The sequence below is a fragment of the Panicum virgatum genome, chromosome 6N (genome assembly GCF_016808335.1).
Source record: "Panicum virgatum strain AP13 chromosome 6N, P.virgatum_v5, whole genome shotgun sequence".
NCBI classification, from domain to species: domain Eukaryota; kingdom Viridiplantae; phylum Streptophyta; class Magnoliopsida; order Poales; family Poaceae; genus Panicum; species Panicum virgatum.
In genome coordinates, this window is record NC_053150.1 from 9,449,686 (window position 1) to 9,470,647 (window position 20,962).

General features: G+C 44.9%; 1 protein-coding gene and 1 non-coding gene across 2 annotated transcripts; both read left to right on the top strand.

The window, feature by feature from the left end:
• Positions 1-310: 310 nt before the first annotated feature.
• Positions 311-2,116, top strand: LOC120677894. The gene has a single exon (XM_039959087.1). The coding sequence runs from the start codon at positions 311-313 to the stop codon at positions 2,114-2,116; it is 1,806 nt and encodes a 601-aa protein (XP_039815021.1).
• A 10,106-nt stretch (positions 2,117-12,222) lies between these two features.
• LOC120680341 lies at positions 12,223-12,361 on the top strand. The gene has a single exon (XR_005677611.1). It is a non-coding gene; the product is annotated as a small nucleolar RNA Z247 (small nucleolar RNA).
• Positions 12,362-20,962: the final 8,601 nt, after the last annotated feature.

Here is a 20,962-nt window from a genome sequence, read left to right on the forward strand (position 1 = left end):
GCCATTGGTTGATGACTTGCAGACACTTTGGAGGCCTAGTGTGGAGGAGGTTTGGGATGAGTTTGAGCGTAAGTACTTTACATTGCACGCCATGTTGTTCACAACCATCAACAACAACCCGGCTCATCGCAACTTGTCCGGGCAGAGTAAAAGGAACGGTGAAGCTTGACCCCACTGCTTAGATGAAACATGCTCATTATGGCTGAGAAAGTCGAAAAAATTTGTATTCTTGGGGCACCATCGTTTCCTCCATAAGAAACATCCATACCGGAACATGGACTGCCAGTTTGATGGGGAAAAGGAGGATTGAATGGCTCCTCCACATGTGTCCAGGGTGGAGCTCCACCTGCAAGTGAAAGACATCAAAACTATTGAGGAGTTACCAAAGAAGTCCATCCTTGGAAAAAGAAAGAAGCGAGATGGTGAAGAAGAAGATGGGCAGGGGATGTGGAACAAAAAATCAATACTTTGGGAGCTAGAGTACTGGCAGTTGTTGGATGTGCGTCATTCGATTGACACCATGCACACCAAGAAGAATGTGTGCAAGAGCCTGTGTGGAACATTGTTGCAACAGAGGGGCAAAGGAAAAGATCATGAGAATGCAAGGCAGGATCTGCAAGATATGGGCATTAGGCCGGAGCTCTATGCAGAGGAAACAGACACGGGGACGGTCCTTCCCGTAGCTGCAACCACATTGTCAAAGATGGAGCGAAGAGAATTCTGTGAGTTCTTGCATGGTTTGAAAGTACCTTCAGGCTACTCTTTGAACTTCAAGAGGCTAGTGTCGGTGAAGGATATGAAAATGAATTTCCACTTGATGAAATCTCATGATTGCCATGAATTGATGACAGCTCTTCTTCTTGTTGCACTTAGAGGTATCAAGACAGTACTGGTTCGCGAGGCTGTCATGAGCTTGTGCTTTTTCTTCAATGCGATAGAACAGAAGGTGATTGATGTGGAGGCACTGTCGAGGTTAGAGAGAAGGCATTTTGAGACCCTATGCCTGCTTGAGGCTACTTTTCCACCATCATTCTTTGATCTCATGGTCCATCTAACAGCACATCTTGCAAAGGAGATCTTCTACCTTGGCCTATCTTACCTTCATCAAATGTTTCCATATGAGAGGTTCTATGGCTTTCTGAAATCATTGGTACATAACCGGTCGTTTCCGGAGGGAGCCATGGTTCGTGGCTATGGTACCATCGAAGCAGTGGAGTGGGCCATGGGTTATATGGACCCCCAAAACCCCATTGGTGTGCCTCATTCACGGCATGAAGGTAGGCTTGCAGGTGTTGGGACCTTGGGCAAAAACTCAATCACTCCGGGTCAAGATTCCTTCAACAAGGCTCATTTCATCGTGCTTCAACAGACCGACGTAGTGACACCTTATGTCAATGAGCACTTGCGACACCTACGTGAAGGTAATCCTAATCGTAATGAGGCTTGGGTTGCAAAGAAGCAGATGCAAGGCTTTAACACTTGGCTCCGAGATTATGTCCAGAAATCTAGCGCTGCTATAACCGATAATTTGATAAGAAAACTAGCAGCGGGGCCATTATTCACTATTACAACATACCAAGCATATGATATTAATGGATACACTTTCTACACCATAGCCCAGGATGGCAAGAGCATCTATCAAAATAGTGGCGTGCGTGTAGATGCCATCAACAACGACATGGAGACAGACACATATTATGGTCAGATAGAGGAGATATGGGAGCTTGACTATGTTGGATTGAAGGTAGCCCTGTTTCGGTGTCGATGGGTCAATGGGAAGAAAGGTGTGACCAAGGACAAATATGGGTTTGTTAGTGTTGATCTACGAGTCTTTGGTTACAAAGATGAACTGTTTGTCTTCGCCAAGGATGTGCAGCAAGTGTTCTATGTACCCGACCTTGCAAAGAAGAACTGGTATGTGGTTATGCCTAGAAAAAGAAGGATAGTTGGGGTTGAATATGTCATTGAGGAGGAGGAATACAACCAATTTGACGAAATTCCGTCATTTGACATGCCATACAGGCCCCAACTCTTGGCAAATGATAAAACACCATACTTGCGAAGCGACCATCAAGAAACAATCAATGTCTGTAAAGCAAGGAAAAAGCAAGTCTGATGTAGGTGGATTGGTGAAATTTGAATCCATTTGTAATATATTGGTGTGGATTGGTGAAATTTGAATGACCTTGTAATATATGATGTGGATTGGTGAAATTTAAATCCATTTGTAATATATGATGTGGATTGGTGAAATTTGAATCCATTTGTAATATATGATATGGAGTGCTCTCTAGACATGTTCTCCAGAAAATCATAGAGTTCATTCCCCAGAGTTCATCTCCAGACATGTTCTCCAGAAGTTCTCTGTTGGTATTATTGTCAATTGTCATTGGTAACGGGCATTAACACAACACCCGTTACCAATGTATTATCAGTAACGGGCGTTACCACAATGCCCGTTACCTATTTCTCATTTCACCAGAAGTTCATTTCCAGAGTTCACATTTCTCCTGCATTCCCATAACATATATATACACAGAGTTGATTCCCAGAGTTCACAAAATCACAGAAGCACATAACACAGAACACACAGTTCATTTTTAGGTATCACATAACATATATATATATACACACACATACAAATATATATTAGCAGTCACACAAATTCAGTGTCTTCTTCACATAACATATATATTAGCAGGCACACAAGGACAGACAAAAGCAGTGTGCCTCAACCAGTATAGGCATTCTACCAACATGTTTCCTCCATCCAGTCACACAAGTTCAGACAAAATCAGGCATACAAAATAGCAGCTGCCTCCACTACGGCCTTGGTCAACCTAGATGTTTCTGCCTCTCGCCATCTTGGCCGTAGCTTCAAGTGCGCGCTGAAGTGCCTTCTTCTTTGCCTTTTCGGCAGCAAGCTCATCTTGAAGTGCCATGATAATCTCCTGTGATACTGCAGCCTTGTTGTGCAACTCCCAGAACGTCATCCTATTAATAGGGACCTGCAAGATAAAACATTCTCAGAGCACTGCAAAGACAGATTCTGAATTCAGTCAAATTCAGTCAAACATTCTCATCCTATTAATAGTTGGTGAAATTCAGTCAAATTCGGAGAAATTAGGCACCATATTGGTCTGAATATTCAGACAAATTCATTCAATGCATTGATAGTTGCACAAGTTTAAATTCCTTTGCTTTTGTTAGTCTGAATATTCAGAAAAAATCAGTAAATTTAGCCAAATTCAGACTAACATGTTAGTCTGAATATTCAGACAAATTCATTCAATCTTGTGAACTAACATGTTCATATATGCAACAAACAACTAAAAAGCCAAAATGAACATCTAAATAAACATTTTTAGATAACAAGATCACTCTGCAGATAGACAAATTCAGACACATTTCTGTTTGACATTGAATACTAGTTCAGTTTTAAACTCCTCACTTCAAAGCACAGAATTTGACTTGCAAATTTATCAGGACATGCTAATTTCACATGATATGTTCAGAGAAATTCAGAGAACTTCAGTCAAATTCATGCAAATTCAGGCTAAATAGTACAAAAAGTAAGACAGCGGAGAAAATTCATACTAATTCAGACACACAAAATAGGATTTGGAGCAAATTCATACAGTGGATTACCTCTGACTTCCCCTTCCCCTTGTTCCCCTTCTCCTGCATTCCATTGTACTGCGGCGGGCCTTGGAAGCCCGGCGGCGGCCCGACGTCGCTGCTACAAGAGGAGGTCACCTCCTTCTTGGGGGTGACCAATGCGGCCGCCTTCCCCGCGCCCGACGTGCCTGCGCCGGCCTTCTCCTTCCCCTTGTTCATCATGCTTGCCGGAGTGGGGTTGCCGGAGAAGCCCGGCAGTGGCCCGATGTTGCTGCTACCGGAGGAGGTCACCTCTTCTTGAAATCGTGGTGTCGACCGCTTCATGGGGGGCACTGCGGCTGCCTTCCCCCGCGCCCGCCTTGCCTGCACTGGCCTTCGTCCCCACGGCCGCCTTCCCTGATCCCGCCTTCGTCCCCGCGCGCGCCGGAGTGAGCTTCGGCACTTGCGGCAGTTGGGCTTCTTCCATCTTCCCCGACACCCACTTGCCCTTTTCCCGGAGTTGCAGATCAACAAGTGCACGGTGCTTACGGGACGACATGGTGCCGGAGACGAGGGAGACGATGTGTACAGGAAGAGGAAGCGCCGGACCGTCGCTGGAGTTGTCCAGGGAGAGGGAGAGGAAGAAACGAGGCGAGGAGAGGGAGAGGAAGATGAAGAGACGAGGTGGTTCGAATCAATTTATTGGAAGAGGAACGGTCTGCCCACCTGTCTCGGCTTTAAAGGTTAAATATATTTGTCTCCAGATACAAAATGAATTTACTCGCATAACGCAACGGAAAGGCTTTTCTTTGTGAATCTGGACGGCCACGGTTCGATTCTGCGCGGCGCCCCACATTTTTGTTGAATTTTTTGTTAAAGGTAACGGGCCTTACCATATGCCCATTACCAAGATGGCAGCGCCAGATTGCCTCGTGGCCAGGTGGCAGCGCGGGATTGGCCCAGTTCTATTGGCCAAGTTGATATTTGTCCTTTTGATCTATAATTAAAATTTGTAACTGGTATTTCTCCATCATATTTAATTCAAATTGGATGGGTTTTTTTTCTAAATTTTTCTAAAATCACCCTCCTTTCGTTGATCATGTTTGTAAGGCCAGAATATATTTAAGAGATTCTATGTCTACGCCTTATCTTGTTACTTCTAAATAGCATATAGAAAAAAACATTTGTTTTGCACAACCATAACTTTATAAAACATCGTATTTTGCAATATTAAGGTGAGAACAAAGTTATGTTCAAATTTGACATGCATATGAGTTCGTACATGTTGTAATGTATGCTAAACTTCAATGTTCAAGTAACATTCCATGGAACTATATGAAAGATGTAGTCATTTGTACACAATGTATATTCTTCCTTCATTGAATCCATTTGAAATTTTTATGTAAAGTTTAGGGACCCAAATTATGTTACCACATCAATTTGTAGAATGTTTTGACCAAGTTAAGTTGTGGTTAAAATTATTATATCATCTTTACTTTTACAACATTCATCATCTTGTAAAGTAAGTTTCATTTTTATTACACAACTATGACTGATGTTATTTTATTCAAATTCTATTTGTCAAATTATGAATTTTGGATATTTTTTATGAATTTTTAGGTGCAGTTTCCTGGGCTTTAAAATTTGTGGAACATTAGGATTGGGCTGTTTTTTTTTTGAGTTGTGATCAAACCATATCAGATCAAAGGGTGATCCATGTCTTAGATTGTTACCTGTGTTTTCATCTTTCCAGGAACATTTTTTGTTGAATTTTTGAACTTGAGTACATTAGGCATTTGAAGGTAGCAAATTTAGTTTGAAAAGAAAATGTCAGGCCCACGCGTCAGCGTCAATGGACGCAGGCGCCATCCGACCCAAAATTTGGATCTCGCACGTGGGCACCGTGGGCGCCATGGTCGCCGGGCCCATTAGTCAGCATCTCCTCTTCTTCTCTTCTCAACCAAATCCATTTGGGTTCCATTTCTCTTCTCTCGTCTTCTCCTCTGCAGCCGCTTTCCTCTCCTCGTCCGCCGCTGCCCTCCTCGCCGCACCTCGCCTCCTCCTTGCCGCTCCCGCCTCCTCCTCCCGGCGCCTCTTCTGCGCGCGCCGCTCCTCCTCACGCGCGCCTTTGCCCACAACCCGACGGCTAGGGTTTCGACCCTTCTCCGCGCGCCGTCGCAGCCCACAGTGGCCAGTTGCGGCTAGGGTTTCGACCAAGAAACCCTAACCCGACCCGATGGCGGCGACGCGGCTCTTGTGGTGACGACGGCGAGGTGGCTCCTAGCGTGACGACGACCCAGCCGTGGATCCGGCGGCCCGGCGACAGCGACCCGGCGAACTCAGGCAACGAGGCGACACAGATCAGGCAACGAGCACGACTACTTCATTTCTGACAGAGGTAAATGCTCGTTCCTCGAATCTGTGGCTTGGTCTAGGGAGACATAGGATTATTCTCCTGGAATTGCTGTTGTCAAGGTGAATTTGACTACTTTTGCAAGCTACTTTGATGTAGTTCTGGTCAATTTTGGGTAGGATACTTACAGGAACTATTTGCTGTTGTTCAAGTGTGACTGATCATTGAAATTTTGGATAGGATACTTTGCTGTTGCTTTGGGTAGGAATTGCCTAGATTAGTTACAGGAACTAGTTAAAAATTGTTCTGCGACTCATGAGAATGGTAATTTGCTATTGTTTACGGTGAGTTCACATAGGATTAATCTCTTGGAATTGCCTTTATTAGTTCAGCATGACTACTTTGCTGTTATTTTGGTGAATACTATTGTTCTGCATGCAAATAAAAATTATTCCACTATTAGTTTGTATGATATTAATTTCATACTATTTGTACAAGCAATATTTGGTCTACTCATGGATTGCCAGGTATGTCACACTCACTATTGAACCTACTTTGGTTAGCTAAACATTGTTGTTCTTCTTTAGCGATGTGGTGGGTGCTAGGCTGCATAAGTCTTTATTTGGGGCAAAAAAAAACCAACGGAGTGGCATGTGGTATTGTGGTGTATACCCTGTAAGCCTCGGTGTGGTGGCCCCCTCGATGCATGCAAGCTCAGCACCTACCACTGTTTGTAGCTTATTTACAATGTATAGTTTGCATGCAACAGAATTATTCTCTTATGTCAGTCTGTTACTTTTGTTAGCTAAACATTGATGTTCTTCTTTAGCAATGTGGTGGGTGCTAGGCTACGTAAGTCTTTATTTGGGGCAAAAAAAAAACCAACGAAGTGGCATGTGGTATTGTGGTGTATACCCTGTAAGCCCCGGTGTGGTGGCCCCCTCGATGCACGCAAGCTTAGCACCTACCACTATTTGTAGCTTATTTGCAATGTATAGTTTTTTGCTGTCATAATCATACTAACTGATTGCTTTATCCTATTATTGCCAAAAGGCCGTCGAATCTACACCTCATTGCTGCTATGATATATAAGCATTGTTTCACCCTGTCAAAATGGTTAGTACCTATCCCCAACGAGTATATAATTATATTACTGATGCAACTTGGTGCATATGGTACAAAATGAGTTGAGAAATTTTAAAGTAGTACAAATAAAATTTTGCTAAGTAGAACTTATGTAATACTTATTTTGTTTACACTTTCAGCCTTACTTATGTTGCTTTACTGACAACCTGATATATAATCTATGCAGTCTAGCTCATCAAAGAGTTCCACTGGTGACAGTGAACCTGTTAACAATGCAACTGATACACAAGGTACAAATTTAAACAGCGCAGCTGCTTCACAGGCTTACTCATCACAAGCTGTTGGGAGTAGCACTCGAGCACGCAAGTCAAGGACACAAACCAAATGGCTAGAAGACAAGGTGACTGCAACTGGACTTGATGAACAAGGTTGGCCTACCCCAGATGCTGCAAGGGAAAGATTCGTATTGGTCTGTGGCCTCATTCCTCGGTAGAGGGACGTCAAGGTTGAGGATCTCACACTAGAAACGAGGAGAGATCTGTTCACTATTTTGGAGGAAAAGATAGAGTACTCGGCCAATCTGTCCACAACTGCTCGCAATAAGGCAATTAAGTCAGCTATGAAAGAGATTGCACTTTTGCAGCGGCGATTCAAGACCCATTTAAGAGCAGATTTTGTGAGGCAAGATGAGCTTCCCTTTGAGAAGCACCCCTTTTTGAAGCCAGAAGACTGGGAGCAGTTTGTGGAGACAACCAGATCTCCATTGTTCAAGCATGTGAGCCAGGAGATGAAAGAGAAGAGAGCCAAGCACAATAAGCCGCACAAGATGGGAAAAAAGGTTATTATGGTAAAAGGAAAGAGTGGGAGCTGGAGGATGAAAAGCTAGCTGCAGAAGGAAAGGAGAACCCTTGGGAGCAATATCTTGGCCGTTCTAGGCCATATCTGCGGGCAAGGTCAGGGTCGACCACTAGTGCAAGCGGGGACATAACATTAACTTCCCCTTTGGTGGTAGACGTAGCAGATAAAGTCAAAAGAATTGCAGCTCAAGATAGTGATGGTTCTTTCACTGGGGTTAGGGAGAATGATGTTCTTACTGAGGCACTTGAGAATCCAGAGCATCGAGGTCGGGTGCGAGGTGTCTCTAGTTCACTTGGCTGGGGTAAAGGGTTTGGCCCAGAATGTGCTGAAATGTACAGGAAGAAGAAGAAGAGGAGGTCTGATGTAGACAAGAAAGAGATAGTCGGTGAAGCAATCAATAGAGTTATGGAGTTGCTGAGAGTTGCAGGCGTGCCCATACCGGATGGTCTGTGCCTCACCCAAAGTGTACAGAATAGATCTTCTGACAACACAACTGAGGAGGATGTGCCCATTAACAAGGGGCAAAATGATGGTCCACCTCAGCCGGACACAATAGATCTGTTGACAGAGCCAACTAAGTGCAGTCTTCTGGATGGCAGCGAGTGTGACATGGAGCTCGCATTAGGCACAGTCTATCCAAATCAACAGACTTGCCATACAGTACCGGTACAGAATGGGTATGCAGTGGTGCAACCTACTTATGTGTGGCCCAATGCGAGGCACATCAAACTGCCTATCCCAGTAGAGGATGAGATCACAACCCTAGCTGATTCTCTCTTGCAATGCATACAGCGGCCAAGGCGGAGAATCCTTATCCCACCGAGGTCTAGAGATCCAAACTCTGCAGCACCATCAGCTGGTAATACAGCTTTAGATGCAGCTACTTTAGCTCTGCGTCAGCAAAAGCAGCATCAGCTGGACCTGTAGCTCAAACAGCAGATGGATAGGCAAACTCTGCCCCAGCAGCATCCGCTAATCCAAACTGAGCCCCAGCAGCATCCGCTCATCCAAACTGAGCCCCAGCATAAGCAGCTCAACCAATCTCCATAGCAGCACAGCGAACATGAGCCTAAAAATATGGAAGTTGGCGCTGTTTGGACTATGGCTAATCCAAAGTACAAGCCTGGTGAGCCTATGTTATCAGAAAAGGCTTTAAAGTCTGCTGGGCCAAGTTGTCAAGCATTGCATGCTTACATCATAAAACAAAGTGGAAATGGTGCTATTGACATTCTTGCAAAGGTGGCTGCATCCTACTTTCATACTGAGGATGATTTAAAATTGGCAGTTGGATTCAATGACTTGTATGACCTTTACAACCTGGATAGTCTGGACATGAGCCTGTTGAGGTGCTGGACATTGTAAGTCCCTTCAAACTAAAATAGATATTCTTTAATTTTTACCAAAAAGCTCATTCAATGACTAAGAAATTGTTTATTTGTAGGAAAATGATGAAACAGGCAGAGGAGATGCACTACAATGTTGGGTTTTTGGACCCACAGATATTCTCAGCCACACTCGTTCAATACAAGTCCAAAGATGTGATAACAACAATTAAAAGGGCTATGAATCACGACTATGTGGTGGGTGCCTACAACACTGGTAGCCACTGGGTACTAGTGATCATTGCCATGAAGTGGAATGTTGTTTGGTATTTGGATTCTGCTAAAAGTTTTCCATTGCGAAAGTTCAAGGATGTAGTAACTATTGTGAACTAGTAAGTAGATTCTAGGTTTAGATCACACAAATTCCATCTCTTAATGTTTCTAATGGATATTGCTGATCATGCAGGGCCTATTCAGAGCACATGGAGACAAAGATGAAAAAAAATTCAAAAACCAAACCTAAACTCACGCACAAGACAGATATCAAGGTAAGAGCAAGGATTTCCTTTTTGGTGCCTTCATATATATATATATATATATATATATATATATATATATATATATATATATATATATATATATATATATTTGGTACTGCCTTAACTTGTGTCATTTTGGTACCTTCTTCATGCAGTGTGCTCAACAGCCGTCGGGTAGCTTGTCGTGTGGATTCTATGTTGCACTGAACATGTACGACCTACTCGGTGACATAAATGTCATTAAAAAGGCTTCTGTACGTATATTTATACTGACCCAACCTTGGCTCTGATCAGATTCTCCATTTGATTTTAGAAACTGAGTTTTACTTGTATTCTCAATAATTGTATTATGCAGGATTACAAAGCTACCCAAGAAGTAGATCAAGGAGCACTAAGGATGGTCCAGCAGATGCTCTGCGATTTCATTCTTAAGGAGATCATTGACCCAAAGGGCAGCTTCCATGATGACCCAGCACATGCCGCGTGAGTTCATTCTAAATGCTCTGAAACAGTGAACTTGGAACTTGTAACCTGTAAATTTAAACTTGCATGCATAAACCTTGTAACTTGTAACCTGTAACTTTAATTCTTGATGTGTACTTATGTAGATAACTTTCATTCTTGATGTGTAATCTGTGATGTATATATATGCGCTTGATGTAATCTGTGATGTATATATATATATATGTGCTTGATGTATAATCTGTGATGTATATATCCACGCGCTTGATGTGTGATCTGTGATGTTTGCTGGTGGCTGCCAAATCCTGGCTGGTTCCAGGATGCAGCCAGAAAACAGGCTAATTTTTGTGGGGTGGCTCAAATATATGTAACGGGCATTAACTAAAGCAGGTTACAACACACGCTAGTTGGATTATGGGTAACACAAAATTGTAACAGGCATAAAAAACGAGCGGTACATATCGAATACAGTGGTAACGGGCTTGTTCTAACAACCGTTACCAAACCTGAACAGTGGGCCCGGGAAGAGACACAAGAAACATGGGTAACATGTATTTGTAACGGGCTCCAAACTACAATGGTTACCTATAAGACATTCTGGTAACGGGCTTCTAGTGTAGGCTGTTACCAAAACTGACCAATGGGCCCGGGAAGAGACCCAAGAAACATGGGTAACATGTATTTGTAACGGGCTCCAAACAACAATGGTTACCTATAAGACATTTTGGTAACGGGCTTTAAGTTTAGGCCGTTACCAAAACTGATCAGTGGGGCCAAGGAAGCGACGGTGTTGAAATGGGTATCACTTATTTGTAACGGGTGTGGAACAAAGCGCGTTACGTATGCGAGCTTTTGGTAACGGTTTTTAGATATGGCCCGTTTCCTATCTGACAAACCTGTAATGGCCTTTCAGAAAACCCCGTTACAAAATATGACCAGTGGGCCCGGATGGAAGCCTGGTTACAAGTATAGGTAACGGTCGTTTACAGAAAACTGTTACTAATATTTAGGTTTTGTAACAGACCTTAGTCTTTGCCCGTTACTCCTTTGCTCTGTGGGCCCACAAAAAAAAGCAAGTTTGGGTTACTGGTTGCTGCTTTCCGTAACGGTCGTATATTAATAACCATTACAAATATGGACAATAGGTAACGGGCACGTGCCCGTTACCTTTACCCTATCATTTGTAACCCTATAACAGTAACGGTTGTGTTGCCTGTTACCTTAGGGGTGTTCGTGCTCGTTACAAATCAAGGTTTCTCATGTAGTGAGATGAAATGCTATCTCTTGTAACGTATCCAGTGTAAACTTGTGATCTTCTAGAAATCAAGCTCTACTCCAACAAGGCATGTAGTCTGTACTGATTAAGATACGTGTTGTAAAGGCCTAGGAGATCTGTAAGAGTCGGATTAGGAGATACTCCTGTACACGTTGTTCTTGATATATAAACAGCCGATGCCCTCATCAAGGGTTATCGCTTTCCAAATATTTATATGGTAATCAGAGCCACCTTTTCCACAAAACTTCCATGGCGTCATCATCCTCTTCTTCGCCTACTCCTCTTGGTCCTCCCGTCTCAGAGAAATTGACGAGAGAGAACTATTTGCTATGGAAGGCACAGATTCTTCCTGCCATTAGAGGAGCGCAGCTTATGGGATACCTAGATGGATCAAAGAAAGCGCCGGCCGAGACAATTGAAGTCGAGAAGGTTGACAAGACAAAGGAGATCGCCGTCAACCCTGCGTATACCCAATGGGTGGCACAAGATCAGACAGTCCTGAGCTATTTGCTCAATTCTCTCTCCAAAGAGGTGCTGCAACATGTCCTGAGCAAGACCACGGCCTTCGGGGTTTGGACTGCAATTGAGACGATGTTCTCATCTCAATCTCGTGCTCGTGTGACAAATCTGAGAGTCATGCTTGCCAACGCCAAGAAAGGAGATCAATCTACCGCTGCCTACTTTTCCAAGATGCGTGCTTTAGGTGATGAACTCGCTGCAGTAGGAAAACCTTTGGAAGATGAGGAGCTGGTGTCTTTTATCATTGCTGGACTTGATGCTGACTACAACCCACTGGTCTCATCTATCATGACACGCACGGAGACCATGAGTGTCAGCGATCTGTATGCACAAATTATGTGCTACGACATGCGTCTTGAACATCTGTTTGGCTCCGGCAATGGCAACCAATTCCAATCTTCGGCTAATGCAGCTTCTCGAGGTCGAGGAGGCTCAAATCAAAGCCGTGGCGGTCGTGGCCGAGGTGGTGCTCACTGTCGTCAGGGAAGAAGCAACAACAACTCCACGGGTACATCAAGACAGGGAGGCTCCGGCAATAAATCTGCAGAAAATCTAACATGCCAAATCTGTGGCAAGGTTGGTCACACAGCACAAAGATGCTGGTATCGTTATGATGATGATGAAGAGTATCAACAACAAGACAAAACTGCTGGTGCTGCATCTACTTCTTATGGCATTGACACAAATTGGTACGTGGATAGTGGGGCTTCTGATCATATCACTGGAGATCTAGAGAAGCTGACCGTCCACAACAAGTATAAGGGTAAGGATCAAGTACATGGGGCTGATGGAACAGGTATGAGCATTAGAAACATTGGTCATTCAGTTATTCATACCCCTAGCAAAGATCTTTCTCTTAAAAATATCATTTGCATGTTCCTTGTGCCAAAAAGAATCTTCTTTCTGTTCAGCATTTAGCCTTTGATAACAAAGCTTTTCTTGAATTTCATCCACATTCTTTTTTTATCAAGGATCAAGCCACGAAGGAAATCCTTCATCACGGTAGATGCAAGAATGGCCTTTATCCTTTAGAGCTTCCAAGAACCAGCAGCAGCAAGCAAGTCCTTGGTGTCACTAAACCATCTTCAGTTCAATGGCACAGTCGCTTAGGTCATCCTTATTTTTCAGTAGTTGAGCATGTCATTAGGAATAATGAGCTTCCTTGTTCTGGTGAAGCTAGAGAAAATATAGTTTGTGATTCTTGTTAAAAGGCGAAAAGTCATCAACTCCCTTATCCTAAGTCTACTAGTGTGTCCATGGCTCCCCTAGAACTCATATTTTCTGATGTTTGGGGCCCAGCCCCCATGTCAGTTGGGAAGCACTCATACTATGTAAGCTTTATTGATGATTTTAGCAAGTTTACTTGGATTTACTTGATTAAAAACAAATCTGATGTCTTCCATGTATTTCACAACTTTCAAAATCTTGTTGAACGTCAATTTAACAAGAAAATTCTCTCTATGCAAACGGATTGGGGTAGTGAATATCAAAAACTCAATTCATTCTTTCAACAAATTGGAATAGCTCATCAAGTTTCTTGTCCTCATGCTGATCAACAAAACAGGTCGGCCGAAAGAAAACATAGACATATTGTTGAAGTGGGTCTTGCCTTACTAGCCAATGCTTCCATGCCTCTAAAATTTTGGGATGAAGCTTTTCTTACTGGCACTCATCTTATTAACATGCTTCCTAGCAAGGTTATTGATATGCAAACCCCTACGTAAAAGCTCCAACACAAAAAGCCTAATTATAATTTTCTTCAAACCTTTGGCTGTGCTTGTTGGCCGAATCTCAGACCCTACAACTCAAGAAAATTGTCTTTTCGATCACACCAATGTGTGTTTCTTGACTACAGTCCTTTGCACAAAGGATATAAATGTCTTGATGTTTCAACTGGGCGTGTTTACATATCCAGGGATGTCATTTTTTATGAGCATGTGTTTCCTTTTGCCAAACTTCATCCAAATTCCGGCACTCGCCTTCGTCATGAAATTCTTCTTTTACCTAATCATCTTGTTCATCCAGATTTTAATCAAGGGGGTGATAATTGTAGTGATCAAAATTCTAATGACTCTAACACTTGTGATGTTCAGCCTTTCCCTAGTACTGGTTCTGCAGGTATTTTTACTCATGAAGAAGAAAGAAACGGTGCTCAAATTTTTCAAAATCATATCAATACTAATGATTACCAGTTTGGGCTATCAGACAACGGAGTTGAAACCTATGCTGATCTTGGCACCGGATCCGAGGCCGATTCTGCGCTACACGGGCCGACAGCTATCAGCATCTCACCCACGCACGTGCCTCAAGCTTCTCCGACCAGAGCTGCTGAATCTTCTGTGCCTATGGCTCCAGTCTCGCCAAACACACCTGCAGGCTCAGGATCTTCTACGGACTCTGCTCATGCTGATGCTCCTGATCAAACCATTGTTCGGAATTTACCACAGCGGCCAACTACTCATTTGCAGCGAGGTATTACCAAGCCCAAAAGATTCACTGATGGTACTGTTCGTTGGGGTATGGCTACTATGGTTGAAGAACCAAAAGACTTGAAAACAGCTTTGCTGGATCCAAAGTGGAAGGATGCTATGAATGATGAATTTTCAGCTCTCATTAGGAACAAGACTTGGCACTTGATTCCTGCAAATCGAGGAAATAATCTAATTGATTGTAAGTGGGTCTATAGAATCAAAAGAAAGGCTGATGGATCAGTGGATAGATATAAAGCGATATTGGTAGCTAAAAGTTTTAAGCAACATTATGGCATAGATTATGAAGATACTTTCAGTCCAGTTGTCAAGGTTGCTACTGTATGTTTGGTTTTATCTATTGCTATTTCAAGAGGATGGTGTCTCAGACAGTTGGATGTTCAGAATGTGTTTTTACATGGTGTTCTAGAAGAGGAAGTATATATGAAGCAACCCCCTGGCTATGAAGATTCTAAATTTCCAAACTACGTTTACAAACTTGACAAAGCTATCTATGGACTCAAGCAAGCTCCAAGGGCGTTGTATTCTAGACTAAGTAACAAGCTTCAACAGCTAGGGTTTACACTGTCTAAATCAGATACCTCGTTATTCATCTATAACAAGTCTGGTGTTACAATATTTGTTCTAATCTATGTGGATGACATTATTGTAACTAGCTCGTCCAGTCAAGCAGTTCGACTCTCTTGGAAGATTTGAGACAGGAATTTGCTTTGAAGGATCTTGGAGATCTGCACTACTTCTTAGGAATAGAAGTACAGAAGACAGATGATGGGATTCTTCTCTCTCAGGAAAAGTACTCACAAGACATTTTGAAGAGAGCTGGCATGATGACCTGTAAATCTGCTCTGACACCTCTTTCAATTTCTGAGAAGCTCTCTGCATTTGAAGGAGAACAGTTGAATAGAGAAGACAGCACAAAATATCGAAGCATTGTGGGAGCACTCCAATACTTAACGCTTACCAGACCAGATTTGGCTTTTTCGGTCCACAAAGTTTGCCAATATTTGCATGCACCAACCACAACTCATTATTCTGCAGTTAAACAAATTTTGCGATATGTTAAGCATACTCTGGGTCTTGGTTTGGAAATAAGAAGATCTAAATCTATATTGTTAAGTGCTTTTGCTGATGCTGATTGGGCAGGAAATCTGGATGACAGAAGGTCTACAGGAGGATTTGCTATATTCTTTGGAGCGAATCTGATTTCTTGGAGTGCTAGAAAACAAGCAACAGTATCAAGGTCAAGCACAGAAGCAGAATACAAGTCTCTAGCTAATGCTACTTCTGAGGTTATTTGGATGGAATCCCTTCTCAAAGAACTTGGTATTAAACTTCAACAAGCGCCTTGTTTGTGGTGTGACAATATGGGAGCCAAGTATCTTACATCAAATCCGGTGTTTCATGCAAGAACAAAACATATTGAGATTGACTATCATTTTGTGCGAGAACGGGTCACAAACAAAATGCTTGATGTTTGTTTTATTTCAACTCGTGATCAGGTGGCAGATGGCTTCACGAAGACATTGTCAGTTAAAGATCTTGAGAAGTTTAGATGCAACCTTAACTTGAGTACGTTGAGGTTGAGGGAGGCTGTTAGATGAAATGCTATCTCTTGTAACGTATCCAGTGTAAACTCGTGATCTTCTAGAAACCGAGCTCTACTCCAACAAGGCATGTAGTCTGTACTGATTAAGATACGTGTTGTAAAGGCCTAGGGGATCTATAAGAGTCGGATTAGGAGATACTCCTGTACACGTTGTTCTTGATATATAAACAGCCGATGCCCTCATCAAGGTTTATCGCTTTCCAAATATTTACACGGGGTACTCTTTCTACAGCAGCACTCGTCGTGAAGAGGGTAGTAGTTCCACTCGCAAAAGGAATTGTTCTCGTTATGGTACTTGAATCTGCATTCTTTGTGGCATTAGACTGAATCGCAGTAGCCCCCTATCTTTTCGCATATCATCGCCTCATCACGAACTTGATCTTTTTTTCGCGACCCTGCCTGAGCACGTATTTCATTAAGAAGAAAGTAGTTTACAGACAATTCTTGATGCGGCCAAACAGAGCTTGACCAACCCAAGATTACAAAGAACTAAAAATAGAGAAAAAACTGAAAAAACACAGACAAACACCCAACAACCACAACAGACACCTAGCAGCAGAAGCAAGACGGGGGAGAACACCTCCAGCCCTACAACCCCAACCGAGGCCAAACCTACACCAACCAACAACTGGACCTGCAAAAGAAACTACACCGCCAAAGATACGGAGATCTGCAACACAACCAAGGTGGCAAAGCACCCACCCGACCAACCAACAGCGGCGGCAAAGCATCCACCCAAAGAGAACTCCAACCAATGATGACGGCGGTAAAGCATCCGCCAGAGCAGCACAACGGCAAAGAAACCGCCAACCGACGACCAACGCGATCTGGATGATGTAGAGGAAACTAAGCAAAGGCGGGCGTAGAAGTGGATCCTCTCCGGGAAGAGCAATCGACCACCACCGGCAAGACAACGCCTCCAGGGAGGGAGCGACGCAAAAGGCGCCGTCGTCGTCCGACCAACATGGTCTAGGTTTTCACCTGGAAAGCACACTGAAGAGGAGGGCATAAGGGAAAGAGTGACGCCTTCAACAAGGTAAGTGACGCCCTCGGACGTCGCCGTCACCGGCCCGCAAATGAACCAAGGCTTTCGCCTTCACCCCAATCCCAACCCAAAGCCGATGACAGCAAACGCCCCCCCCCCCCCAGCCACACGAGGCGGCGGTGACGTGGCCAGGAGCCCCCGGCCACCCGAGGCAGCGGCGGGAGAGGAGGGAAGCCCTGGGCGAGCAGTGCCGCAGACAGACGAAGCAGCGGCGGAGGCGCAGCCAGGAGTCCTCGGCCACGAGGCGGCAGCGGCGGCGGTGCAGCCACGGCCCCCCGGCCACGCGGCGGTGGCGGCGCAGCCACGGCCCCCCGGCCCCGAGGCAACGGCGGTGGCGGCGCAACCACGGCCCTCCGGCGACCCGAGGTGGCGGCGGCGCGGCCTCGCCCCCCTCCCCCCCCCCCCCCCGGCGGCGGCGCAGCCGCACCCGAGCCGGCGGCGGCGGCACAGCCACGGGCACCCGGCCAAGAGGCGACGGCGGTGGCACAGCCACGGCCCCCCGGCCTCCCCGAGGTGGCGGCGGCGGCGGCGGCGCGGCCACGCCCCCCCTGGCGGCGGCGCAGCCGCATCCGAGCCAGCGGCAGCACGCCCCCACCTGAGCCCGACGGCGGATCCGGTCAAGGGGGCCCGGATCCGGCGAGGAGGAGGCCGGATCCGGCCCCGGCGGCCGGCGGCGACGAAGAAGGACGAGTTCTTTAGGGTGGGAGGAGGAAGGAGGTGGGATAGAGAGGAGAGGGCGTGGGGGCGCGGCGGAGCCGACTTCGGCTCGGCCACGGGCCGCCGCCGCCACCCGGACGGTTGCCGGCGGCGGCGGCCACCTTAGGCGGGCCGGGGTGGGGCGGTGGGCAGTGGCGCGCGGCGTCCTCCGAGTTGCCAACGAGAGCGACGTGGGGGGTGGGGATGGGGTAGCGAGCGGGCACGAGAATATGTTAGTAAGGTCCTTCATGAACTTGATCTGAAAAATGGCATGCTGATAATCAAATCATTGGATAGCTCGATATCGCAGAACGAATTTGAAATAGCTATATATATACTAACCTGCATAAGTGGTGGACCAGAGGGTCGTAGAACACATGATCGCAAGAACGACCATGGCAGCAGATACCAGGTGCACGGTCCTCGTCCTCCGGCTGCTGGTCTCGACGATTTCCATGGTCAAGAAGAATTGAAGGAAGTGTCTGTGCTGTTCTGTTTGGATGCAGGTCCCTTTGACTAGCTCCATTGCCAGTATTTATATAGAACTTAAGCACGGCCAAATCTTGGGAACAATTAAGTTGGTTTTTGCTGGTTGTCCCCACCTGCTACATTATGTTTGCATGCGTATCAAATGCAGAAGTTTTCATATCCTTGTTATCCTCGCCCACATTAATTAATGTCATAACAAATTGCCAAAGTTTGGTATCCTGGTAATATAAATTTCAAAAAAAAAATTATGACTATATATTGTGGCTCTGGCTGACGCTAGCAGAGAGGCCAATGCAAGATCTCAGTTAGAGATTGGCTTTGGCTGTTGTTACTCCTAGCTCATGGCTTTTGTTATTTATTTGGAATGTGTTTTTTATTAATAATAGTACAACGTAGATGCTGGCACCTATGAACCGTAAATTTACTCGGAATGTACGGTACACATATTTTTCATGACAAAACCAACACTCCTACGTTGCCAAAATAGGTCCTATATATTTTACATATACACCATCTAATTCTAGCTAGGGCCATTCATACTCCATATAAATAATTTTAGTTGTTAAAATTTATTGACAAATATAAAAAAATTATAGGTATATTAGGAACCACGGCTTATGTCACACTTAAAGGAGCACTTGTACTAGGTACTCTCTTTAAGTTCTCTACTTCCCTATCCTCTTTCAATCTTTGCGGTGGTCTCTACTGAGTGCCATGGCGAGTCGGCAACGAACCTCACCCTCAGCTCCGATGGACGGATCTTTAGCTCAAAGATAAGAGCAGGTGATATCTAAATGATATGAAAATCAAATAAATCATATGGCACGATCCATGTGACTTTATAGCTTCTTGGGATATGACTAATGTTTACTAGAATCTAGAATCCAAATAGGGATATGTGCCCCCATTGGGTTGAACCCCTAGTCACAATGTCCTCAATAGATTGTGTGCACAATACTTCCCCAGAACCCTATGGTCTACTTTGAAAAGGCCGAAGCCATTGTGCAAGGCATGCAAAACCTTTCTCAATTTTCAAAAGGTGAGCTTGACTCAAAGGTAGGATGAGCTTAAGATAGGTGAAAGGCATTGAAGCTTTTTTGTGCAAATAGTGAATCTCAATGCAACAACATTTAAGCTCACCAGCAAATATTTTTGTTGAATTCCTAAAACAAGTTGGAATTGTACTCCTACAAGTATTTAAATTTGGTCAAACTTAAAATTGTTTGACTCCTCAGAAAGCGAGAGTTGCATTCTTTTTAGGACGAAGGGAGTAGGGTGCAACGGAAGCACACCAAAACGGAGAACAATATAAAGTGTGGTACAAATTCAGTGACACCAATTTTGATATTTCTTTTTTATTTTTTAGAATAAGAAAAATTCCGACATTGAATATTCATGAACGAATATCTATAGCCAACAGACAAATGCAGTACATAGACTGCCAAGCATGCTTCAGAAAGAAACGACCCAAAACCACAAACCAAACAGCTCAAACAGCAAACAGCTCAACTCAGACCGCCAAGCATATAGTTTCGGTATTTCTACTTCGATGAGCCACTGCGGATTAGGGCATCTCCAACCCACACATGGCATGTTGTCTATTTGCGTCTAGAACTTCGCACACAGACATCAGAAGAGCAACTTATACAATGGTCTGTCTATTTGTATGTTTGTAAGCTATTTAATTCATGCATGGACACATAAAACATGGTAGATCAAGTATAAAATTGATCTTTATATAATGATTTGTTGCATGTATGAAAGAAGGCTTGGAGATCCAAGTAAAGTAGATTTTTGTGATCTAAATTAAATATTGCTTTGTTAGATAAATTTATACTTTTATATTAACTAAGAGGAAAAAGTATAGAAAACTAAATTACTCTCCAACCTTATCCATTCACGCGGCTCACTCTCTCTCTCTCTCTGTTCTCACATTCGCTGGCCCGCACGGGAGGCAGCCAGCACGCACGGCGCCGGCAGTGGCCAGCACGGCGGGCGGCTTAGCATAGGCGGCGCCTGGAGCGTCCCCCTCCGCCCGGCGAGCAGTGCGGGGCGGCAACCATCGGGGCAGGCGGCTCGGCACGGGGCCAAGCAAGCGCGGCCTCGGCAGCGAAGCTCGGGGTGAGGCAGCGGTGAAGCTCGGCGCGGCCGGTAGCGAAGCTCGACGCGAGGCGACCGGCGGTGAAACTCAGCGCAGGCGGCGAAGCTCGAGGAGACACCTCTTCCTGGCGACGCCCGACGCGACCCCCTCCGCGCGGTGGTGTCAAATCGGGAGCGGGAGCACAGCGGATCCAGTGCCGACGCTGCTTCTCACTGCTGCTGCTACAACGCCAGCGCCGAGCCGTCTGCATGTGTTGGAGCACGCGCCCACGGAGCAGCTGTCTGCTCGGGCGACGGAGGGCTCTTTTGTAAAATCACCATCAAATCGACAGTAAACCGACGGGCTTGGAGGTGCCCTTATTTCACCGGCCGTACGTGGACATAGGGACGGGAGCATGCACCACGACGAAGCGGTCGGGGAACCATGCCAGCTGGAACGAACTACTGATCAAGACAAGCCTTGTTTGGTTGCATATAGCGCAACTAGTGCTACGAGAAAATCTTATCTGTATGGAGTACTATACG